This window comes from Ranitomeya imitator, chromosome 3 (genome assembly GCF_032444005.1).
Source record: "Ranitomeya imitator isolate aRanImi1 chromosome 3, aRanImi1.pri, whole genome shotgun sequence".
Classification (NCBI taxonomy): Eukaryota; Metazoa; Chordata; class Amphibia; order Anura; family Dendrobatidae; genus Ranitomeya; species Ranitomeya imitator.
Window position 1 is genome coordinate 390,480,196 of NC_091284.1, and position 26,771 is coordinate 390,506,966.

The following is a 26,771-nucleotide window of genomic DNA, read 5'->3' on the forward strand; positions in this document are numbered from 1 at the left end:
CCAGACACGTACTGAAGGCCGTAGGAAGAAGTGTAGGGAAAGTGGAGAATGAGGAGTATATGGAACCCTATGCTGATGGTGTATTTAATAAGGATGTGCTGCGAAAAGAAGAAAGTAAAGTTATCTGTTTAAAGTTGAGCACGAACTCTGTCTGTTTGAGCAACAACACCAGGAACAGAATTTCGGCTGCTCAGATGGGACCCTGACGGTGCAGATGATGTAGCCGAAGGTACGCTGAAAAGGGGACATTGTTTGCATGTGGCGGGAGGCCAGGGCCATGGCCATCCCTCACAACGGTACGGTGTGCTACTTGGTTCAGCGTGCTTCTGATAGTGTCATTGTAATGATTTACAGCCAGATGAGGACAGGAAAAAGAGGAAATTGGGGACAGTGTAAAGTGTACGTGTTAATTTTAAATTTTTTCACTTTTTTATTTACAGTAGTCCCACTGTGGGATGTGGGACATGTATAATTTTAATTTTGATCACTTATATCATACGCTGTTGTATCTGTGTACAGCAGTGTATGAGACTGTCAATGTCTTACTGACTGTTTGTGAGACTCAGATTATGGGCAGAGACAGAGAATCATATCGTACTGGCTGTTGGTTCTCCTGACCTGAGCTTAACAGCTGCATAGAAATATATCATAGTGTCTTGCTAAGGTCAGGAGAGGTGCCAAGCCAGTGCATGCAGTGCGATGTGATCCTCGCATGAGTTATACGGCAGTCTGACTCAGTCCTATTGCTGGATCTCACAGGCCACAGTACACTGGGGCCATCATATGACCTCAGGGTGTCATTCTCATCGCGGGGGTCCAATGGTTACTAAGAGGATCTTGCGACCCCTTTGCAGCAACTTTAATACCAATGTTGCCATTGACAGCGGTATTTAAGGAGTTAATCAGCCTTGATTGGTCACAAAACCAGCCAGGTCCGATACTGCAGGGTGTCAGCTGTCTTGTACAGCTGAGATCTGAGGGAATCGCTGTCTATTCCCTTATTCCCAATCACGGGTTTAAAACGTCAATGAGGGAATAAGTCCTCTTAACAAAAGCTGTTTAAATGTGTATCAGCGGTTGATAAGGTGTTAAAACCATTAATTAGGCTGTGTTTTTTATCAAGCATAGAGAAGCAGCAACAAAGAGGCGATTGTACAGCAGTACTAACATGTGGTGATGTGCACCAAGTTCTGGGTTAATTGGGTGAGGTTAAAGACTTGTTAGAAGACCCAGCACAATCTTTCTGTGTCTCTCTTCCTTTTTACTCACTTTGCTCCTATTTCCTCTTCCTCTCCCTTCTCCATAAAGTATAGTGGGCTGTGTAATCTGATATGGCAGTTAATTTTATCTGAACAAGGTAGAGTTGAGTTGTTTTTTCAGAACGAATAAATTGTTCAGCAAGCAAGGGTAAGGAGACGTGGCTTATAAGTGGAGAATGAAGTTGAATGCTCTGATAAGATATATTACAAAATTTCTATAGCACGCATGATTTATGCAAATCTTGTTGAAAGTACAGTTCCCTTGTAACAAATGAAGATTAAGACCGGTTCCAAAAATGTTCGGCTTTAGAACTGCACTCATTGATTTCAATATATTGTAAGTCTGTAGTACCGAGCCGTACTGCAGTGTAGGTGTCACCACAAAGCACAGTAGTCTCTCCTAAAAGAATTGATTTTTGCAAAGAATGCTTCTCAGGTAAAAAAAAAATGTATTCTGTACAAATCTGACAGAAAAGCATTGTGGCACCCTCCATTTCATGTCTTATATGAAGAGCTCTTAGGAATAATAGCTCCACAGAGCCTTCTACAGTATTCCACAGAGCCATACACACAAAGATCACACGTATAAGGCTTTTTGGGACATATTCACACTGAAGAGTTATTATCGTGCTACAACCGGTAATGGGTTCTCTTTTTTAATACATTATTTCAATATGTGCAGGCAGGGAGAAGATGTCTACAGTAATTAACAAACAAGAGGTTTTGGCGTGCATTTTTCTTTTCTCTTAATGTATTTCTTAGAAGGAATGACAATTTTTATAGCTTTGACTGCAACATCTTGATATTGGTATTTTAATTCTCTTAGATTACCTACATGCCTTAAAAAGATGTCAAGACAAAGAATGCCAAGATTTAATATACCAATTATTCGCTCTTAAATTGTGTAAATGATACCAATGGGTGTTTCTCCCTTAAACTGATTTAGTGGTTGGCTTTAATTCTTCTGCAAGGCGTTCAGGCATAAATACTGCAGTCTGCATTGCAAAATAATAGTACAGAGTAAGTTGACATACAAATTGGCAAGACGGCTAATACAGTGTACTGATTCATTACCATTATGCAGTCTCAGATGAGACTGCTGAATGAGACATCCACTGCAGAACAGAATAAAAGATTATGTCACAGTGTGGCACTTTTGAATGTTTAAAGAGCAAAAATACTTTTTTTTATTTAGTTACCTTCAGGCATTAAAAAATGATGACTTTTTGTAATATACTTCATTAACTTATTTTTCTCCCTTCTCTCCCAAACACCATGTGTTCATGCTAGTTCATGCACCTTTGAAGCTTTGAGCTGCTGCTCCGGTAAGCCCCATACTCTAAGTACAAAAAATCAGAGTAAAGGAATTAATTTCTCTGAGTAGGGGAGTGGGGAACAGAAAAGGTCAGACAGGGGCTTTACCTTACTCTGTTTTCAAATGGTGTACCAATCTTTGCTGAATAGCAGTTGATAGCACCTTCTAAAGGAGCATCAACAGACCATGTTAAAACAGCACTGCACCAACGTGCTTTAGTAAGAAGGAAAAACAATGAGGCAATGAAGTACATTACATTGTATTACACCCATGTATTTACACTGACAGTCATTCATCTAAATCAGTGGTCCCCAACTTTTCTTACCTTGGGAGCCACATTCAGTTCTGAGAGATGACTCTGAGTCGCATCTAGCGCACCCACCCTCCATCACTATAGTGTCACTCAGAGCCCCGAATATCAGTATAACAGCGAAAGATTCCGCAATGCAAAGAACCTTGAGCCATCCTCCGTTATTGATACTTACATCCAGGGGTTCTCATCTTACCCCATTCAGAATTCTCGCATGAAGCACTCCCAACAAACTATCGCATCCAGCTTTTACCATATTTATTGTCATGATTCCATCCCTCACTATGTCTTGATCGCAGTGATTGACAGCTCAGTCATCCAGTCTGGCGCAGGGGTATGCTAGGCTGTCTGTGTTTTGATTGACAGCTCAGCCGTCCAATTTGATATTGAGAGATGCTGAGCTTCTGTAAGGTGTTCTCTGTTCCAAATTCTTTCTCAGCTAGTTAACTTGGTTGGCAGTCCCAGATAACTATCAGTCATGGATTCAGATCAGTGTGGTTAGTTTCTCTGTGCCTTGCTTAGATCTATTGCTGCCTGACCTTGGACCTTGTTCTGACTATCCATTTGCTTAGTCCCTTTGCCTTGATCTGCTATCTTCCTGGTATTTTGACCTTGGACCATTACCTGACTATCCCTCTTTTCTCACTGTTTATAACGTGCCCTCCTGGCTCTTGACCTCAAACTGCTGGCTTCCCTGACACTTGGCTAGTCGATGAGAAGTGACTCAGGATCACATTTATCCCCCACACCTGAAAATGCACACCTATAATTGCTCGTCTGTGCAGGGCAACTCACAAAATTCAGCATTTGGAGACCTTTACTTCTCAGCTTTTTCTTAAAGCCACACATCATGGACCTATGAGCCACAGATTGGGGACCCCTAATTATAATGGTCATCATAAGGTACTGCATTTGTAACTTCAATTAGAAAAATTATCTGGCCAACCCTTTAATATCCCTTATATCAAAAACCCTACCCTTACAAAAAAATAGAATCACCTATTTAAAAGGAAACAGTGGGACAAGAACAGGCTGACTTAGAGAAGCAGTCCTCCTCTTCTTTGAAATTACATGCAGGCAATATTATTAATTACCGTACTTTTATGCCATATGCTAAAACAGATAGAAATCCCTTGGATTCTTCATTGTAAATTCAAAACTAAAGTTTTTTTAATTATAAAAAGACAGATGTGTAATTGTGGTAGAAGTATACGCAGAGGATCTGTCATCCTCCAAGGGCCAACCACACAACAGGGCCTTCTCAGCCTGTCCTACGTCGTCACATGTAGACTTGATGTACATCATCTTATTTCACAATTACTAGAGAAGATTTTAGCTTGTGTCAAAGTGGAAACAGTTACTAATATAATCTCCTTTAAATAGATGGAATTCTTACAGATGTGACAAATTCAAATATGTTTATTTTCTATTTATACACTGGAAATAGGGGAGTGATTTATTTATTTTTTCATATTATTAAAAACATTTTTTTACTCCATTTTTTAATTCCCCATATGGAAAACTGCAGTCATTTCATCATTTGTTCTACACACAGCAATTCCACAGTATTGTAGTATATACGGAAGATGATGTTCTCCTATGGAGCCCAGCTTGTGACTTAACTTTATATGAGTACTAAGAAGATTTCTATGATGGGGACCTTCAACCAGCGATCACATTGCAAGGAAGGAATGGGTGCTTGAAATGGTGCAATACCCAGAGATGGACAGCTGCATTTAAATATTTAAACAGCAGTGATTGGAGCAAGCTCCAGTTGCTCCTGTTAAAGGCTGATGTTTGTTGCATAACACAGTTACCATATGTGAAGTGGGTTCATCTCCTGTGTCCACTCGGTACACCGTCACCCGATGTGTGACGTACATGTCTCATAAAGGGCTTAATAAAACATTATCAAATTATAAACAAAAGGCATTAGTAAATTGCACACAATTTCCTTTAAACTCTTAGGCACACGTTCATGAGTTTTTACCTCAGTATTTATAAGCCAAAACCAGGAGTGGGTGATAAATACAGAAGTGGTGCATATGCTTCTATTATACTTTTCCTCTGATTGTTCCACTCCTGGTTTTGGCTTACAAATACTAATGTAAAATACTCAATGTGTGCACGTGGTCTTATTGTTAGGAGATGCAGTAATACTGCTTGAGTTTTTTTATATCAGGTATTTTTCTTTCTTCATATTGTAGACACATAATTTGACTGTGGTTCTCTCTGATGCGATTCTATTGCGGACAGAGAAAAATAGAAAAATAGCGTAATGGAGTAATTTGTGAGGCATGGAATGAAAAAACAACTTACCTCATATCACGTTTCAAAAGATTTTTTTTTTATTTTTTTTCTCCTTTTTAAACAAATTCTAGGCATTTTTAAAACCCAGTGCCACCTGACCCCCTTTCTCCATGCCCTTCAGTTCAGTAATCTGAGCAAGGAGTAAAATAGGCCAGAACAGTCCAGTCTGGCTGACCTTTTGAGATGTCCATCAAGCAAGATAATGCCCATCATCCCTGCCTGAATATGGCTGGAGGCAGAGGAGAGGGGGAGGCAATAAAACTGGAAGAAAGTGGTCACTTGACAAGCAATGTCCAGTAAGCAGGACAGAGGAAGTTGTGTGACAGAACAACATACGTGTGTTTAGAAAGAGAATCAACAGCATCTTGCTGTCTGGGACTTCCTTACAAGAAAGTGTAAAAGTGATCCTGGATGTACAATCCTGAAGTCAGAGAGATACTTCTCACGAGAGTTGCTTAGTCCATGTGTTGACTATCTCTATTCCTTTTGTTCACATCATTACTGATGACTTAGTTCTCTCATTTGGCATATATTCAAGTACATTTCCAGTAAGTACTCCATTAGCCAAGTGTAATCCTCTGTGGGCTGAAACCGAACACACCGTGTCATTGTTTCTCTGATGTGTCAGTATAGTCAACGGAGTCCAAGAGGTTAATAAAATTAATAGATAAAAGGAAAGATTGCCTTATACTTCAGTCTGATAATCCCCGTCTGACATATCCATAGATACACGTGGAGGCTGATCCCAATCCACACAACGCAGGCCTAGGCGATCATGGATTTGAGAAGAACGTACTCTGTAGCTATCCCAAACCTTTTGATGAGGGCCAGCCGGACTTGTCTTCTCCTAAGAATTAAATGCCAAACATTAAGAGAGGTCATTATACATTATGCAGATATATACTATATATATATATAGACACACACAAACGTATATATATAACAAGGGTGTCATAGTTAGACATGAGCGGATATTTTCGACTCCCTCCTTATTCGGCAAGCTTTAGCGCTTACCGAAGAAGAGGCAGCGAGAACCCGTATAACTGTAGCCTCCCGATAATCAGGTGTCCAGTGGTGCAGCTGCATGTGTGGCGACTGTGTGACAGTCACACCACAAAGGCTCTCCATGGATGTGTTGTGCCTGTCACACAGCCGCGAAACATGCAGCTGCGGTGCCGAACACCTGATTATCGGAGCGCTCCAGGCATCCGGGCTCCCGCTGCAGGTTCTTCGGTAAGCGCTATAACTTGCCGAATATGGAGGGAGCCGAACATATTCGCTTATCTCTAGTCATAGTCTTTATTAGTACAAATTACTGTATACTGTTCATTAATTTAATTGAATTATATCAATAATGCAATCTTCCAAGAGTAGAGTATTTGCAATGGATGATAATCGTAAACACACCCATGTACTTGGATATGTATCACACTAGCTATGGGTAAATGAGTAATATGGAAGCACCGAATGCAATAAATAAATTTCTATGAAGGCACGAGAGGATGAATCGATGACTCAATAGATGAATCTGATGATAAATACAACTGTAAGGAAATCAATGAATGAAACTGCTTTCCAAATAAATGCATTTGACCTTAGGAAATTGACATGTCAATTGGACCCGAAATAACTGAATGTTGGCATCATTGTCCAATGACATCAATGGATGAAGCTAATTTAAAGAACGTTGTATCTCGCTATGATGACAGTGCGTCCATTAGACACGTAGAAAACCATACAATCTTTCTATCACATAGCATCAATATACGTGTAAAGCAGAAGACTGATAAGGTTAAAAAAGAACTTTAGACAAAGCCTAAGGTTATGTTCACACCTGGCGTTTTTCCTGCGACATTCTCACACCGTTTTGTACGCATTTTTTTAAATTATTCGTGTGTTTTGTCTTCAGTACATGTTTAATAATGTTAGTTTTATTCACCAAAAAGGGTGAAAAAACACTGGAAAAACGCTAAAAGAATTGACATGTTGCAGATTTCAAAAACGCTGCAGTTCTCAAATATAGCCAAGGAAAAAACAGCAAGTGTGTGCATGAGTTTTCTGAAATGCAGCTTTTAATTTGTATAAAAACAGCAGGAAATAAAAACGTTACATGCAACGTTTCACTGAACATCCACACATTAACAAACAACAAAATCTAACCTTCAGTAAAATATTTCAACAATACTGAAAAGCCATAAAAGTATGTAAAAAACAAATCTAAATCCCCAAAAAAAAGATTAAAAACAGTTTATCTGATAAATGTTACAGATCTAAAGAACTACAGAAAACCTCTAACTGATTTGCGCTTTAATATAGGACACATACCTAATCACATTTTACTGATATTATTTTTTTGAATATGTAATATGTAACCGCCTCATTAAAACTTCATGCAGGCATTTTTCAGATACAAAATACCTTGTGGAATATGAGGGCAGTAGATCATTTCATAGTGGGTCTTCTATAATTGCTCTTTTTTTGTAATTAAAGTAATCTCTGATTTGCATTAATATTTTATTATCTTCAGGAGACAGAAATTATACTAAACCACCAGCTGGAGCACAAAGCCGTAATTCTTCAGGTTTTGCACACACAAAATGTGTTGAAGGCTGCCTTTTTCTTAAGGAGTTACTATATCCCCACATTAGATGCTGTTTGGCTGGTATAATACAAATGATTGATCTACGTTTCCCACAGGACTGAATTTCGCTGTTCCAACAACTTGCAGATTAACACTAGAATAGGTATCAAGTTGACTTTCAAATCAATCAACCACAATGACAACTTCTAGTAATTAAGCGTCTCCCTGTATTGTAGAAGCAACATTGATCATCTACCATATTGGGTCACCAGCCGTTGTATTCTCTACATATAGGTAGACTAAAAATCTCTACAAGCCCTTAATGGGAATCTGTCAGCAGGTTTTTGCTACCTCATCTGAGAGCAGCATAATGAAGGGAAAACAATAATTTCAGCAACATATCACTAACTTTGTAAAAATCAGGCCACAGAATGTTTAAAGTTCAAAAAATATAATTTATTATTAACAACAGAGTAAAAAATACTTTCACCAATAATAACAAATGCCTCCAATCCAATGTCCGACTTTACATGAAATGCAGTAATACAGCAATCAAAAGTTGAATGTTTGTGCAAAATAACACTTTAACTGGTTAATTACCGTATATCCTTAAGCTGATGGTAACATGTTGGTATCCTAAGGGGCTACTGGTGTATACAAGGGGATCCGTTTATACCATTATGTATTATGTATCCGTGTATCAGACTGAAATTCCTTAGATGTATCTGGTGGCCAATGAGGCTTATTTCAAAACACAAGGAAACTGGTCGTAATCCAGATCACATACCCCTATATAACACCTAAATGGTACATAGGTCCAATTGTGTGGAGATAGACAACTAGGGCTAGATCCCCAAAGTGTGTCGTATGGCCAACAAGGCCTAAATCAAATCATAAACAAGTCCATCACAACGTAACTACATACCATAATTTATATGGCACCCAGGAGATAATATACCTGAAGTTGCACAAACATAAATAAAGGCCATCAATAGCCCAAATCCAAAATCATAATTACCGCTGCACGTACTTCACAGAAAGCCGGTGTGATACCCCAACGCGCGTTTCGATATAGTTCTTCTTCTGGGGGCGTGTATAAGAAAGAGGAAATGAGGGTCTATTTAAATGAATCACCAGCCAATCACCATCACATCAGAGAAAGTGCGTATTGAAGTAAGGGCACCGTCATTGTATTGTGCGCCGATATCCAGTGACGTGGATATCACAAGCCTGTGTTGCCAAGTAACCAGGTTGCCACCCACTGACTAACCCGGTTACCATGCTAAACGCAACAACCACCGGACATGCAAGAGCCCCAATATCCACCGGCACGGATGTGACAGCCAACCGTAAACAACACAAATGTCTAGTGCCATGTTGCTAAATCATCCATACACTAGACTCCGTGGTTCACAACACAAAGACGCACAGTGCGCAACCACAGGCAGACATCCCATCTCAATCATGGTACCACAACGCAACCAGGCAACAGAAAATCCCGGCACACAATCAAATACCTATCCATAAACACTCGCGTTGCCTAGTAATCATAACGCAGGTGTCATACAAGATGACAAATGGCACCTACAAGGGAAATTAAGCACAAGCTGGAGCCAGCAACGTTCAGCTCAAGCCAAAACAGCGCACAACCTGACAACCACCGATCCAAACCACAAGTGCAGTTGACATATATGTTGATCTTATGCAGGTAAGTATAATTTTACACAAAATATAATAATGGATAACTGCTGTCCACTTCAAGAGTGAACCACTTTATACAACCAGTGCTGTGGTGTGTAAACAGCCCTAGATTAAAGAATCTGTACTCAAATCAAGTTGTCTATTAATATGATAACATATTATTAAAAACAGCGCAAAAATTGCGCTAGAAGTGAATGAATGTTAAAAATAGATAATAATCGTTAATTGTACGTAAGTGAATTTAAATCAGGGAAAACAGGTTTATTGGCGCATGTAAATACAGGGGCCCATGCTAAAGGATTCACTCCAGCTTGTGCTTAATTTCCCTTGTAGGTGCCATTTGTCATCTTGTATGACACCTGCGTTATGATTACTAGGCAACGCGAGTGTTTATGGATAGGTATTTGATTGTGTGCCGGGATTTTCTGTTGCCTGGTTGCGTTGTGGTACCATGATTGAGATGGGATGTCTGCCTGTGGTTGCGCACTGTGCGTCTTTGTGTTGTGAACCACGGAGTCTAGTGTATGGATGATTTAGCGACATGGCACTAGACATTTGTGTTGTTTACGGTTGGCTGTCACATCCGTGCCGGTGGATATTGGGACTCTTGCATGTCCGGTGGTTGTTGGCTGAGCTCATTGTGCACGGGCGTATGTGTTCGCGGTGGTATTTGGGTTACATGGTTGCAGCACATTTTCGCATCTGCGCAGTATAGGGCGACTTGGTTAGTTAGCAGGCGACTATTTGGTCGCTTAGCAATATAGGCACTCCACAATGACGTCACCTGAGTCTCGGCACACAATATAGAGGCAGCGTCCTACGTTGAGCATGGTTATTTGGTAAGTCAGCGGGCGGCAGTATGTTACCTAGCAACGCAGGCACCTGATATTTACATCATTGTGCATGGGCGCACAATACAGCGGAAGTGTCCTGCGTTTAGCATGGTAACCGGGTTAGTCAGTGGGTGGCAACCTGGTTACTTGGCAACACAGGCTCGTGATATCCACGTCACTGGATATCGGCGCACAATACAATGACGGTGCCCTTACTTCAATATGCACTTTCTCTGATGTGATGGTGATTGGCTGGTGATTCATTTAAATAGACCCTCATTTCCTCTTTCTTATACACGCCCCCAGAAGAAGAACTATATCGAAACGCGCGTTGGGGTATCACACCGGCTTTCTGTGAAGTACGTGCAGCTGTAATTATGATTTTGGATTTGGGCTATTGATGGCCTTTATTTATGTTTGTGCAACTTCAGGTATATTATCTCCTGGGTGCCATATAAATTATGGTATGTAGTTACGTTGTGATGGACTTGTTTATGATTTGATTTAGGCCTTGTTGGCCATACGACACACTTTGGGGATCTAGCCCTAGTTGTCTATCTCCACACAATTGGACCTATATACCATTTAGGTGTTATATAGGGGTATGTGATCTGGATTACGACCAGTTTCCTTATGTTTTGAAATAAGCCTCATTGGCCACCAGATACATCTAAGGAAGTTCAGTTTGATACACGGATACATAATACATAATGGTATAAATGGATCCCCTTGTATACACCAGTAGCCCCTTAGGATACCAACATGTTACCATCAGCTTAAGGATATAGGGTAATTAACCAGTTAAAGTGTTATTTTGCACAAACATTAAACTTTTGATTGCTGTATTACTGCATTTCATGTAAAGTCGGACATTGGATTGGAGGCATTTGTTATTATTGGTGAAAGTATTTTTTACTCTGTTGTTAATAATAAATTATATTTTTTGAACTTTAACCCCTTTACCCCCAAGGGTGGTTTGCACGTTATGGACCGGGCCAATTTTTACAATTCTGACCACTGTCCCTTTATGAGGTTATAACTCTGGAACGCTTCAACGGATCCCGGTGATTCTGACATTGTTTTCTCGTGACATATTGTACTTCATGATAGTGGTAAAATTTCTTTGATATTACTTGCGATTATTTATGAAAAAAACGGAAATATGGCGAAAATTTTGAAAATTTTGCAATTTTCCAACTTTGAATTTTTATGCAATTAAATCATCACACAAAATACTTAATAAGTAACATTTCCCACATGTCTACTTTACATCAGCACAATTTTGGAACCAAAATTTTTTTTTGTTAGGGAGTTATAAGGGTTAAAAGTTGACCAGCAATTTCTCATTTTTACAACACCATTTTATTTTAGGGGCCACATCTCATTAGAAGTCATTTTGAGGGGTCTATATGATAGAAAATACCCAAGTGTGACACCATTCTAAAAACTGCACCCCTCATGGTTCTCAAAACCACATTCAAGAAGTTTATTAACCCTTCAGGTGTTTCACAGGAATTTTTGGAATGTTTAAATAAAAATTAACATTTTACTTTTTTTCACAAAAAATTTACTTCAGCTCCAATTTGTTTTATTTTGCCAAGAGTTACAGGAGAAAATGGACCCCAAACCTTGTTGTACAATTTGTCCTGAGTACGCTGATACCACATAAGTGGAGGTAAACCACTGTTTGGGCGCATGACAGAGCTTGGAAGCGAAGGAGCGCCATTTGACTTTTTAATGCAAAATTGACTGGAATTGAGATGGGACGCCATGTTGCGTTTGGAGAGCCACTGATGTGCCTAAACATTGAAACCCCCCACAAGTGACACCATTTTGGAAAGTAGACCCCCTAAGGAACTTATCTAGAGGTGTGGTGAGCACTTTGACCCACCAAGTGCTTCACAGAAGTTTATAATGCAGAACCGTAAAAATAAAAAATATTTTTTGTAAAAAAAATGATCTTTTCGCCCCCAATTTTTTATTTTCCCAATGGTAAGAGAAGAATTTGGAACCAAAAAGTTGTTGCACAATTTGTCCTGAGTACTCTGATACCCCATATGTGGGGGTAAACCACTGTTTGGGCGCATGGGAGACCTCGGAAGGGAAGGAGTGCCGTTTGACCTTTCAATGCAAAATTGACAGGAATTGAGATGGGACGCCATGTTGCGTTTGAAGAGCCACTGATGTGCCTAAACATTGAAACCCCCCACAAGTGACACCATTTTGGAAAGTAGACCCCCTAAGGAACTTATCTAGAGGTATGGTGAGCACTTTGACCCACCAAGTGCTTCACAGAAGTTTATAATGCAGAACCGTAAAAATAAAAAATCATTTTTGTGAAAAAAAAAATGATCTTTTCGCCCCCAATTTTTTATTTTCCCAATGGTAAGAGAAGAAATTGGAACCAAAAAGTTGTTGTACAATTTGTCCTCAGTACGCTGATACCCCATATGTGGGGGTAAACCACTGTTTGGGCGCATGGGAGAGCTCGGAAGGGAAGGAGTGCCGTTTGACTTTTCAATGCAAAATTCACAGGAATTGAGATGAGACGCCATGTTGCGTTTGGAGAGCCACTGATGTGCCTAAACATTGAAACCCCCCACAAGTGACACCATTTTGGAAAGTAGACCCCCTAAGGAACTTATCTAGATGTGTTGTGAGCACTTTGACCCACCAAGAGCTTCACAGAAGTTTATAATGCAGAGCCGTAAAAATAAAACAATTTTTTTTTCCCACAAATATTATTTTTTAGCCCCCAGTTTTGTATTTTCCCGAGGGGAACAGGAGAAATTGGACCCCAAAATTTGTTGTGCAGTTTGTCCTGAGTGCGCTGATACCCCATATGTGGGGGGGAACCACCGTTTGGGCGCATGGGAAGGCTCGGAAGGGAATGAGCGCCATTTGAAATACAGACTTAGATGGAATGGTCTGCAGGCGTCACATTGCGTTTGCAGGGCCCCTAATGTACCTAAACAATAGAAACCCCCCACAAGTGACCCCATATAGGAAACTAGACCCCCCAAGGAACTTATCTAGATGTGTTGTGAGAACTTTGAGCCCCCAAGTGTTTCACTACAGTTTTTAACGCAGAGCCATGAAAATAAAAAGAAAAATTCCCCCCAAAATTATTTTTTAGCCCCCAGTTTTGTATTTTCTCGAAGGTAACAGGAGAAATTGGACCCCAAAATTTGTTGTCCAATTTGTCCTGAGTGCGCTGATGCCCCATATGTGGAGGGGAACCACCGTTTGGGCGCATGGGAGGGCTCGGAAGGGAAGGAGCGCCATTTGGAATGCAGACTTAGATGGAATGGTCTGCAGGCGTCACATTGCGTTTGCAGAGCCCCTGATGTACCTAAACAGTAGAAACCCCCAACAAGTGACCCCATATTGGAAACTAGACCCCCCCATGAACTTATCTAGATGTGTTGTGAGAACTTTGAGCCCACACGTATTTCACTACAGTTTATAACGCAGAGCCGTGAAAATTAAAAAAATCTTTTTTTCCCACAAAACTTATCTTTTAGCCCCCAGTTTTGTATTTTCCCAAGGGTAACAGGAGAACTTGGACCCTAAAAGTTGTTGTCCTATTTGTCCTGAGTACGCTGATACCCCATATATTGGGGTAAACTCCTGTTTGGGCACACGGGAGAGCTCGGAAGGGAAGGAGCACTAATTTACTTTTTCAACGCAGAATTGGCTGGAATTGAGATCGGACGCCATGTTGCGTTTGGAGAGCCCCTGATGTGTCTAAACAGTGGAAACCCCCCAATTATAACTGAAACCCTAATCCAAACACACCTCTAACTCTAATTCCAACGGTAACCCTAACCACACCTCTAACCCTGACACACCCCTAACCCTAATCCCAACCCTATTCCCAACCACAAATGTAATCCAAACCCTAACCCTAACTGTAGCCTTAACCCTAACTGTAGCCTTAACCCTAACTGTAGCCTTAACCCTAACTGTAGCCTTAACCCTAGCCCTAACCATAACCCTAGCCCTAACCCTAGCCCTAACCTTAGCCCTAACCCTAGCCCTAACCCTAGCCCTAACCCTAGCCCTAACCCTAACCCTAGCCCTAACCCTAGCCCTAACCCTAACCCTAGCCCTAACCTCAGCCCTAACCCTAGCCCTAACCCTAACCCTAGCCCTAGCCCTAACCCTAACCCTAGCCCTAATGGGAAAATGGAAATAAATACATTTTTTAAATTTTTTTTACTTTTCCCCAACTAAGGGGGTAATGAAGGGGGGTTTGATTTACTTTTATAGCAGGTTTTTTAGCGGATTTTTATGGTAACACTTTCGGGCACATGACATTTTTTGATCGCCTTTTATTCCGATTTTTGTGAGGCAGAATTACCAAAAACCAGCTATTCATGAATTTCTTTTGGGGGAGGCGTTTATACCGTTCTGCGTTTGGTAAAATTGATAAAGCCGTTTTATTCTTCGGGTCAGTACGATTACAGCGACACCTCATTTATATCATTTTTTTATGTTTTGGCGCTTTTATACGATAAAAACTATTTTATAGAAAAAATAATTATTTTTGCATCACTTTATTCTGAGGACTATAACTTTTTTATTTTTTTGCTGATGTTGCTGTATGGCAGCTCATTTTTTGCGGGACAAGATGACGCTTTCAGCGGTACCCTGGTTATTTATATCTGTCTTTTTGATCGCGTGTTATTCCACTTTTTGTTCGGCGGTATGATAATAAAGCGTTGTTTTTTGCCTCGTTTTTTTTTTTTTTTTCTTACGGTGTTTACTGAAGGGGTTAACTAGTGGGCCAGTTTTATAGGTCGGGTCGTTACGGACGCGGCGATACTAAATATGTGTACTTTTATTGTTTTTTTTTTAAATTTAGATAAAGAAATGTATTTATGGGAATAATATTTATTTTTTTTTTCATTATTTAGGTTTTTTTTTTTTTTTTTTTACACACTTGTAAAAAATTTTTTTTTTACTTTTTTACTTTGTCCCAGGGGGGACAATACAGATCGGTGATCTGCCAGTTTGCTCAGCACTCTGACAGATCACCGATCTGTCTGAGAGCAGTGCAGCGTTACCAAGTGCCTGCTCTGAGCAGGCACTTGGTAAGCCACCTCCCTCCCTGCAGGACCCGGATCCGCGGCCATATTGGATCCGGGACTTGATGCAGGGAGGGAGGTGGGAGACCCCCAGAGCAACGCGATCACATCGCGTTGCTGCGGGGGGCTCAGGGAAGCCCGCAGGGAGCCCCCTCCCTGCGCGATGCTTCCCTGCACCGCCGGCACATCGCGATCATGTTTGATCGCGGTGTGCCGGGGGTTAATGTGTTGGGGGCGGTCCGTGACCGCTCCTGGCACATAGTGCCGGATGTCAGCTGCGATAAGCAGCTGACACCCGGCTGCGATCGGCCGCGCTCCCCCCGTGAGCGCGGCCGATCGGCTATGACGTACTATTCCGTCCTTGGGAAGCAAAGCCCACCCCACATGGACGGAATAGTACGTCTAATGGCAGAAAGGGGTTAAACATTCTGTGGCCTGATTTTTACAGTCGATAGGCCTTTTTCGTGTATCTATATAGTGGAATGTGTTCTTGATCGTTTGGACTAATATGTATAAATATCACTAACTTTACTGGGTACAGTAGTTGTGATACAATCAGAGTTTTTTCTGCTTTGGATGTAGCAGTGTTCATAAAGCTAACCTCGCCCACAATACAGATTAGCAGCTATGTACATTACATATTGAGAGTAAGCTGATAATCAGTAGAGAACGAATGGTTGGACTAGGAGGCACATGGGCAGCTAGTCCAGCAGGTCGTTTCCTGCTGATAAAACACTGCCACATCACTGAAATCAGTGTATCAACCCCTAACTCATGGTGTTCACAGATTACATAACAAAAACCTGCTGACAGATTCCCTTTAAAACTAGAAATATTCTTAGCAATTAGGATCTAATGGGAATATCGCATATTTGTCTTTCATTTTTGGCCCAAAGTAATTCTCACATTTACAATATCACAATTACCAGTAGAAGTACCACTATCACACTATTACAATATTACTCACGCTAGCTGAGGTTCTTTCCACTGCTCCTCCTGAGGATATACTCCAACGTTTATCTCTCTGCATCATACAAGAAGGGTAGGAACAAAGTCAGGCATAAGAGAAAGAAAAGATACTGGGTTGAGTACTCTGACAACTGTACTACTAGCATCACCAATGCAACAGTACACCAAGAGAGTTAATAGTTTGCTGGGAGGGCTCTTCAGGAACCAGAAGGAGAAGTTGTTAGAAGTTCCAGAAGTACCTAAGTGTGCAGTGTGTCAGAGAGAAGAAAAAGAGAGTGAAACTGCCAGGCTGACATACAGGTGTGTGTGGTGCTAAGGAGGAGATCCAGATACAAAGGTAGAAAGCAACTGAATTTAAGGAGTGGAGATAGCGGCAGAAGGGAAGCCATGGTCTCGTGTGTGAGGAAGAAGTAGCAGACTGAGGAGTTCAGCTTCTGGCATACAGGGCCAGGTTTGTGCAGGAGATAGCCATGTGATAGTTGGGACCCCGAGACGGCATAGTGGAATAAAGGAACTGAAGGTGTAGCGGGCAGACTTCGGAGCACTGGTGTAGAAATAACGGGGATTGCGAGGTTGAGACACAAGTGCTGCATGGGAGTGTACTCACTTTTGTTGCCAGCAGTTCAGACATTAATGGTTGTGTGTTGAGTTATTTAGAGAACACACCAAAATTGCACTGTTTTACAAGCTATACACTGACTACTTTACATTGTATCAAACTGTCATATCTTCAGTGTCGTCCCATGAAAAGAAATTATAAAAAATGTACAAAAATGTGAGGGGTGTACTCACTTTTGTGATATACCGTATATATTAAGAATTTATACAAAATCATGTCCCTTTTTAAAACGACCAAAGGTGGGTTGATCAACCTTCAATTTATGTTGCAAAGAAAAGAATGGGTGCTTATTTCATTTGGAGCAGGCCACGTTACTCCCTAATTAATCCAAAAATGAATGAATATTGTGGAAATTCCTCCATAATCCACTGGGTCATTCTCCTATGGGCAATAGTAATTTCCACACTTTTTGGATTGATTCCTTGACAGCCCAGTGATTCCTTCCCTTCATATACTGGTACAATTGTATATTTTGCATTTTTTTCGTCAAAAAGGACACTTCACACATACCCTGTCCATACCCTGACAAAGGGTACATTACTCAAAATGTTGCTATACTTCACTCTGTGGTGTAGTAACTTTTTTGGATATGAGGGTAGAAAATTAAAAGCATTTAAAAAAACATTTAGTTTTAGTATTATACAATATCAATTTTCTACCACTGTTGAAACAGTGATAAAGACGATAAACAGGCTGCAACGCGGGTGTAGTGCTGTGCCACCTTTACTCTTTGCCTCTGCTCAGTGGCCCTCTTGGCAACTAGCTGTGCAGGGAACTATAGCATGGCTTCTTTCAAGTAGAGGCACAACAGAGTGACTGGGATCACCACTATGCAGGAAAATCATCACTGCTGCTCCTTCATTCTCAGGATTGGTTTGGTCTCATGGTTTAGACCCCCACCAATTATAGAGTTATCGGTGGGGATCTGGACAGCAGGTCTCTGGGAAATGCCATAACCTATTTAAACTCACATTTCACTGAAGTCATAATAAAATGGAAATGAAAAGCTCAATAATGATGCTCAAGTTACGGAGAACAGACAGATTGTTAGCGCACCTTTACACTGGCATCCCGGTATCTTTCCAGTGTGTGGAACTTGCGGTTCAGTTCATGATAAAGCTCTGAGTGTCTCTTTCTTGTGTGCATCACTTTCTGCAAAAAGTCAACTATAGTATTACCACATTGCCACCCAAACTTACCAGTTCTCGTTATCATGACGGTGTATAATTCAAATTATCCTGCAGTGCAGATCCCAGTGCTACTATACAGACATGGGATTGAGTGCAGGGAAAAGTTCTCACCTCAAAGTCCAAATCTGAGTATCTCAATCTCTTCCGCTGAGGGAGAAACACAGGGACAGGTTGGTGTGGTTTCTATGTGAGGAGGAAAAGAAAAAGGGAGGAAGGGAGGAAGATGGATTGAGAGAAGGGAGAAAGGTGTCCACACAAACACTGAGACTGAGAAGTGCAACATGGAAGGACCTTACTTGGAACAAGAGTAAGAGGAAAAAGGTTTTTTTTTAAAAAAAACAATAGGGGCATGAAAATGAAACGTGATATGGAAAAAGGGGCAACGGTGGGAAAAGGGATCTTTTCAAGACAGAATTGACATAAACAAGGCACGCAAGAAAAGCAGACAAAACCTTCAAGATTTCTTTCACCTCTCACCTCAAGAGATCCAGCACTCAGAGATGCACCAGGCACCGTGCGGGGCATTGTTCGACTCCGCTCATTCATCTCTGATGCCAGGATCTGCCGGACAGAAGGTGGTTGTTTAAATGGTAATCCATATTGATGCTGTGCTGGAACATAGGGTGGGGTGAGATTGACATTTATGTGGTCCACTGATAGGAAGTTAGGGTAACTATCCATTTCACTTTGCTGACGCCCTTTTCCAAATTCGGAAAGCTTCATGTTGAGTTTTCCTTGGTCCCGATTAAAAGGTTTGAGACTCAAAGTCCGTCTGGGGAGAACCATATATTCACTTTCCAGTGATGGCTCCTGAGGAGCATCCCCAAAGTCTAAAGGCCACAAATTTCCCTCAGGACACAAATAAAGTGGACCACGATCCAAATTAATCTCTTTCTTTGGAAGTGGTTCATTAAGCTCATTCACTTGATTGTGGGTGATTTTGGGCACCTGCAGAAGAATGCCCCCAGGGGAGGAGAGGTTTCCAGGAAGGTGGGAGAAGCTAAGTCCATCAACACCTTTGTGCAGCTTTAAGTCATCTTCGTCATCTAAAGATATTCTGGATAGAGCCCCAGTCACACTAGAAGGGTGGCATGTATTTAGTTCTTTGAAGAGAACTGAAACAAATGGAGATAAATATCAGTGACTGATAGCGATCCTAAAGAATCATCTTGAGATGTCATCTGCAAGTATTGCCCAATGGTTTATTGTTAAGTCAATCATTATTGAAGAATATCCATTCAAATAAAGTATATTCTTGGATGTTGTGAATTATCCCCTAACATTATGTGAAGAGTGCAATATTTGGGCAAGTGATTTACATTTTTAATTAAAGAAGGCAGATAATCATTGCAGAAGGGTTACCTGGTGAAACCACCAGATGTTCTGTGGTGGAAAATGAATCTGTGCATCTGACAGTTTTCTACTGATCACTTTTCAGCTGTGGTTTTCTATAGTGAAAGAACTGCTGAGTATAGTTTGATCAATAAAGTTTGAACAGTTCCTAAGCGTTTATTCTGCCACATTTTTTCAGCTTTATCCTTGAATCACTGCCAATAGTCTCTACTACAGATAACATTTGCCAAACAATTGTCAGATCCAATTAATTTTAATAGATGTTCATTGAACTTCATTGGGTTAAACAGAGAGTGGAATATACAAGAATAAATTTGAACTAAAAAGCTTATTACAGACCAAACAGGTTCCTATGATTAGTCTTTTAGCTAAAAGGAATATGACAGAGTCACCATTTCATACACTGTCACGTTGTACTAATGTGGACAGATAGCAGACAGATTTGATGCTTACCAGTTTCTCCGTGTGCTGTATACCACGATCCTTTTTCATCAGACTGACAAGCTAGGTCAACATCCTTTTCAAAATCCGTCTATATAAGTAGGAATAAAACATTAGGACATTAAGTCAGGAAGAACGGGCAACAATATAACACTATGAATAACTGTACCATGTAACTAATTTATCCAGGAGATGCATACCAGTATATAAAGTATTAAAGGTTCTCCCCTTGCACTTGATAGCGTAACGTTCTACACAAACTGCACTGCTCTTCTGTCCATAAAATGGCTGGTCATGAAAGAGAATGTGACCAAACATGTCCATCAACCTTCCCCAATTGAAAAACACAATATGGGAATGTTGTTGTTAAATTGGAGCAGGATAACGGACAGGTCTGGTCACATGTTTCCCCATCAGCAGCCATTGTGTGGACAGGAGAACTGTGTAGTCTATGAGGACAGCTGTACTGAAAATTATAAGAGCTGAACCTAGAAGAGATATCATGTCGCCAACACTTAAAGGGGTTTTCCAGGACTATATATTTATTTTTTACTACTGGCATAAGAACTAACAGGCAGGTAGTTGATAACTACCTGCCTGTTCTGCCCAATGCAGAACTCTGCCAGCAAAGAGCCGCTCCTGCCGGCCATTGTGTGGCTTCCATTGATGTCATGTAGACAAGGCAACTGCTTGTCTTCGATTCTGCTCTGTTGACGGGGCGTGACTGCCGATGTCATGCTGATAGGCAGCTGACTACCCGCTGCCTAACTTCGGGAAGCCAGCTGTCAATCAGCATGACGTCAGCAAGCACAGAAGAGGAAAAGCTGTTTTGTTGTCGTGGAGCAGCTGAATCGCCGGCAGGAACTGTCCTTGACTGCTGTGTGTCAGCAAAGAATAGAACAGGCAGGTAGTTATCAACTACGCGCCTGTTAGTTTTTTGGCTCATAGTAAAAAATAATATAGTCAATAATATGGTTAGTCCTGGACAACCTCTTTAACTATTCATGCAAATTATAACATGTCCCACTTGTCAGGGCATTAAACCAATACTGTACCTCATCAGTTTAGCAAACTCAGCTTTAGCATGGTTCAATTTTCCTAAGACAATATACAATGGAAATGAAAAGGAATGACAATGTTTTGCTTACTTAAATCCATTTGATAGATTTTAAATGACAATTTTTATTACGCCATATCACCAATAGATGTATGGTTATTCAATTAGATACAATTCACTGAATTACATATATAGACATCCTGTGGGCACATGTTCTTCATTAGAGGAATCTTTCATACATACAATATCCATTTTATCTTGTGAATTTTAACCCACAGTTATAATGATTACATTTGTTACATATTATACAAAATCTCACCAGACAGGAATGATTTTATCCAAGTTGCATGAAACTTTTAAAAAATTTACCGTATGTAGGTGTATTGGCCAGTATTCTAGCATAAAGCACCTTCAAATGTCACAAATCTTTGGTTAAACATGCAGTTGTGCAAAAATGTTGCTACTCTGCATGTGACTTCCCTGGTTTCAGCATGCCGGGAATTCTGACAAAGTGTTGTTGCCAGCTTGTGATCTGAGCTGGCAAGAGAATATGCGCTGTCATTGTGCACATCGCCCAGTGCACATCGCGTAGAGGCTACCCCAGCCCCTGAAATGAGTGTCACTGATGATGCTTTCTTACAGGGAGGGAACAGAGACTACAGCAAGGACTGCAGTCTCTGCCCACTGATGACGCTTCATTTGAGTATCGCAGCACGCACTGTGATTCTCAAATGAAGCGTCATCAATGAAGCTGGGGACGTATAGGGGATTTTTAATGTAAGTATATTAGAAAATAGTTTAGATTATGGCACTAAATTAGATATGGAATTAGAATGAAAATGACTTTGCCTTCGGACCACTCCTTTATGTGGCATGCATCTCTTGACCCATCATTAAGACGGATGTGCACAACCATGTTCCCACAATGAGCTGTTAGTGAGTTTTTGATGTTGCATACTTTCTGAAACTATTAAGTAGATCAGGTTACTTGAGTTTTTTCCATGGCATATTTTAGTGCGTTTCTTATGTGTTTCTCTTTCTCTTGTGTTCTGACTGCTTTTTTGTCTCTTTTCCTTATCTCATGTTTTAAACAAAGCTTATCTCATGTTTTCAAAAGCTGACATGTGCCGGTAAAAATGTGTGCTTACCGCCGTAGCCCACATCAAAGGGAGAGACATGACATGCGCAGTACTAGTATGGGGTTAAACACGATTTGCTAACTGGATGTTACTGTACAAACAAAAAACATCCCCTACCCACTTATAACAGCGCATGGCATTTTGACTGTGAAGTTAATCGGGTATGAAAGGGTTAATGACCCTTGTAGCCTCTCTGGCGTTCTATAAGCATGGAAACCGCCACTTCCTATATGACTCTTGGGTGATTGTATCTGTCGTGGCCACATGTGATTGGATCGGAGAAAGGGACGGCATGATTGGCCAGTGCGAGAGACCTCGTCAGAGCAGGGGGTAGGGCCTTTTTTTATAAATGCTCTCATCGTGGTCAATACGTACAAAGTAGCAATGCTCCCATGTGTGTTTAAAAGAGATCATTATAGTAACCTACTGATGTGCCCACCAGCAATAATGGAGGGTGCTGAATATGTTATATTAGAGCATAAAGTAGGGACTGGATGAGACACTGCTGCCAGTTAGCTAGTAGATGTATCGGTGTTAGATGTATCAGTTTTACATAAGAGCAATATACTACTAACTGATTGTATGCTCTGCCATTGAGATTAAGGATTAGGTGATAAACAATAGGAGTACTATTCCCCATACTCAAATATTTTGATTGCACTGTATTGCTAGATGTTAGAAAATATAAGTGAATTGAGCCATATGAATAGGGACTCTTTATTTGGTGGACCTTTGGATATTTTATTTACAGAGATAGTGCAATAATAACATAGGACAATGTATTGGTTATCGAGACTTTGATGTTAAACATTGGGACAACTATATGGCTAAACATCATCTAAAGGGATATAGAATATAGTTCCTATAAGTGGATTTGCCAGTGAGAATTTCACATATAAAGTACTGTAAGTTACGGAACACATGGTCACTAGTTTATTTTTATGTTTTATTAATGTCCACAGTATGACCCAAAAAACAACAAGGGCCGCAGTGGATAGACTGTATAAAGCACGGTGGAAAGGCATTGGAATTTTAATCAATTTAATAAGTTGTATTTTATAGAATATTTAGTTCACCTCAGTCAGTGATATTTGTTTTGGGTTTTCTAAAAAAGGATTTTCCCAGTGTAATCTTTCTGGGTCCTTCTGGATCAGTGCTTTCCCACTAAAATTTATGACTAAAATCGGCCTATTCTCATGAATAAGACAAAACACTTTTGGAAAATTTCTTTAATGTTGCAGTTATATATTTTTTCCCTTTACTTTCAATATTTTTTTGTAGTATCTTGACATATGACTTACCATGATCTGGAGTTGACCATTCTTGCAGGAGTTTGGAGAATCTTCATTTTCATCACTGCGACACCCACCCATTTGGCATTTGACCACTTCTTGAACCTGAGGACATATGTACAGAAACTACACTGAGAAAGAAATTTGCTATATTTCAATACCTCCATATTAATCCCTAGAAAGTAAAACTACATGGATGCTAACTCTAGTTGATACAAATATTCCCACAATGCAGGAATTAGTATAGTTTTGTCTGTTTTATTATATTTATACATCATGTGCTTTTTGAAGTAGTATGACAAGGCGCAAAGCTGGCACACGAAAGACAGCTCCATCTCTAACAAAGGCAACTTCCCTGCTTCAATTAGGATGTTGTCTGCCTTGTGATGGATCATCTACTGGAGTATCTGTAACACCCCAGGGTCCTGGTTGTTACAGTAGCATTGCTTTCCTCACAGGGAGAGTGATGTCACGCTTGGAGGTAAGGGAAGATCTTTTCTATCAAGTAACCACATACATGCAACATGTTCACACTCCAGGCCAGAAGGGGGCGCTCTGTACCCAGTTTTTTGAGGAGCTGCTCGTGATATATATTCTGGCTGGAGGGGAAGTGAGAGAGCAGTCTGGAGCAGACAGTGGAGGAGGGAGCAGTCTGCCAGGAGGACAGGAAGAGAGCGGTCAGACATTGAGTGTCAGAAAGACTGAGGGGTCGTGCAGCCAGAGTTGCTGCAGCTCCTGGGGAAAGAGAACTGAGAAGAAAAGATCAATTTGTAGAAAGTGTGCAGGAGAGCAGGGCACAGGAGTGTGACACTGGGGAGGATAGCGGTGACTGGGCTACCTCCCTGCAGAGCGCAGATTCCCGATAGCTGGAAGACCGAGGTTCTTCGGACTCTAAGAGGCACAGCAGAAACTGGCAGGACAGCTGGATTAGATATCACCTGTCCGCCATAACACCCAGGAGGCACAGTGGCACATAGAGCCTGGGTCGTGATAGAGGCCCTGTAAAAAGGCTCGAGCCACCTGTCATACGGGTTTGTGTCCCAACCTCCATGGAGGACAGAGAGGAACTGTGAGGACCTTACCAGAAGCCATAGGCAGTAAGGGACTACAATACCACCGTGCTAAGAGGAAGGATTTCATCTCCACCTGGTAGAGGGGACTCTGAACTTGCTTCCAAGCTGGCCGGACCCTGCCTATACCTGTGATCTGGTGCCCTGGACTGTGGCTGCCAGAAGAATACATTAAACCAGGTAAAGAGACTGTATCCTCAGTTCTTTACTGCACCATTCACCATCTTCACCTATACACCGGGAGCCCTGGGGACCTACTTCACCTGTGGGAAGTTATACCATCTAGCTGCCATAACATCACCCCAGTGGATCCCTCTAACCAGCGTAGGTCCCCACTGACCGAATACCACAAGTGGCATCATGAACACAAACTTTATTCAAAACCCCTTTAAAGACATTCCCTTTAACATGGGCGCCCAGGGCCACAGACGGGGTAGCCACCACCATGACATCCCCCTGTGAGTACCGGATCTGGTACCTGGCGGGTGACACAGATCTCTAGCCTCAGTTGTGCAATCCCAAGATAAACCACAATCTCCTTTGCACGAAGAACTTGGATGAATCTATTGGAGGGCACATTGCGACCACTGTAAAAGCTGACTTCTAGCAGGCTAACCAACAGAGTTGTCATAGAAGGCTATTCTGGAGAGTCTGTCTATCAGGTCATTAATGCACACCAACAACCTGTGTAAGAGCTGGTAGTTCCCAAAGTGCCATTTGCATATGGCCTATTAACCTATGTTCACACTTGCATACCGGGGCTTTGAGGAGGGCTGCGTACTTCCTCCGTTAAGTTCAGCCCACTTCTGCACTTCTTCGTTTAGGTCCGCCTTCTTCTGCATGCGTCCTGCGTACCTATCATTAACATAGGGTCTGCAGGGCATGCGGATGTATGCGGATGCGTTGTTTTGACGCGTCCGCTGATCGCAAAACCCAGAAGCAGACTACTGTACCATTTAGTAGTTCATGAACTATTTCTTGGGGTTTACCCTATTGGGGCATTCCAGGAATGCTGGCACCTTGTGAACTGCTTTATGGAGAGTGTATAGCTAGTCAGGAACCAACTTATTTTGGAAAATGACAGCATGTCTTCTCTGGATTTCGACAGCACAATCCACAGATTATTCAGAGAATATTCCATTTGGAACATTCTGGAGATTGATGTATCTGTATCTCAATAAAGTTTTCCACCAGTGTCTTCCCATCTAAAGGCCCCTTCACATTAAGCGACGCTGCAGCGATACCGACAACGATCCGGATCGCTGCAGCGTCGCTGTTTGATAGCTGGAGAGCTGTCACACAGACCGCTCTCCAGCGACCAACGATGCCGGTAACCAGGGTAAACATCGGGTAACTAAGCGCAGGGCCGCGCTTAGTAACCCGATGTTTACCCTGGTTACCATGCTAAAAGTAAAAAAAAACAAACACTAGATACTTACCTACAGCCGTCTGTCCTCCAGCGCTGCGCTCTGCTTCTCTGCACTCCTCCTGTACTGGCTGTGAGCCGGAAAGCAGAGCGGTGACGTCACCGCTCTGCTTTCCGGCTCACAGCCAGTACAGGAGGAGTGCAGAGCACAGCGCTGGAGGACTGACAGCGGTAGGTAAGTATCTAGTGTTTGTTTTTTTTTTACTTTTAGCATGGTAACCAGGGTAAACATCGGGTTACTAAGCGCGGCCCTGCGCTTAGTTACCCGATGTTTACCCTGGTTACCAGTGAAGACATCGCTGGATCGGTGTCACACACGCCGATCCAGCGATGTCTCCAGGGAGTCCAGCGACGAAATAAAGTTCTGGACTTTATTCAGCGACCAACGATCTCCCAGCAGGGGCCTGATCGTTGGTCGCTGTCACACAGAACGATATCGTTAACGATATCGTTGCTACGTCACAAATAGCAACGATATCGTTAACAATATCGTTATGTGTGAAGGTACCTTAACTCCTTTTCCTATCTCCGAAGACTCATCACTGTGTGTAATACTTCATTGTTTGTCTAGTTTCTATTTTACATATGCAGGAATATTAGTGTAGCATGTGGATGTTACTGTTTATTGTATGCTCCTTCTAAGCCGCCGTAGAGCCACAGTACATTATATGAATACTTATGACAAATAATTGCTGTTAAACTTCATTAATCCATTTGAACCATTTGAAGAAAAGTGAGACAATTTAGTTCTCCTCCAGGAGAAAGACAGCTAAGACCGCCAACAGGTGGCACTGGAGAGACAGCTTTCTCTCTCCT

General features: G+C 41.4%; 1 protein-coding gene across 8 annotated transcripts in view; it reads right to left on the minus strand.

The window, feature by feature from the left end:
- Nucleotides 1-5,209: 5,209 nt before the first annotated feature.
- The window catches only part of ADGRB2 (adhesion G protein-coupled receptor B2), a 682,045-nt gene continuing 660,483 nt past the window's right edge, over nucleotides 5,210-26,771 (minus strand). For 4 of the 8 annotated variants that reach the window (XM_069757009.1, XM_069757007.1, XM_069757003.1 and 1 more), the window contains 7 exons: nucleotides 23,469-23,564; nucleotides 19,984-20,062; nucleotides 18,655-19,292; nucleotides 18,289-18,360; nucleotides 18,044-18,139; nucleotides 16,367-16,423; nucleotides 5,210-6,041 (listed from right to left, as the gene is read on the minus strand). In XM_069757009.1, coding sequence (XP_069613110.1) covers nucleotides 5,880-6,041; nucleotides 16,367-16,423; nucleotides 18,044-18,139; nucleotides 18,289-18,360; nucleotides 18,655-19,292; nucleotides 19,984-20,062; nucleotides 23,469-23,564 — 1,200 coding nt within the window. In that variant the 3' untranslated portion in view covers nucleotides 5,210-5,879. The remainder of the gene's footprint in view (nucleotides 6,042-16,366; nucleotides 16,424-18,043; nucleotides 18,140-18,288; nucleotides 18,361-18,654; nucleotides 19,293-19,983; nucleotides 20,063-23,468; nucleotides 23,565-26,771) is intronic. The other 4 variants (XM_069757010.1, XM_069757008.1, XM_069757004.1 and 1 more) reach the window with 1 other exon arrangement.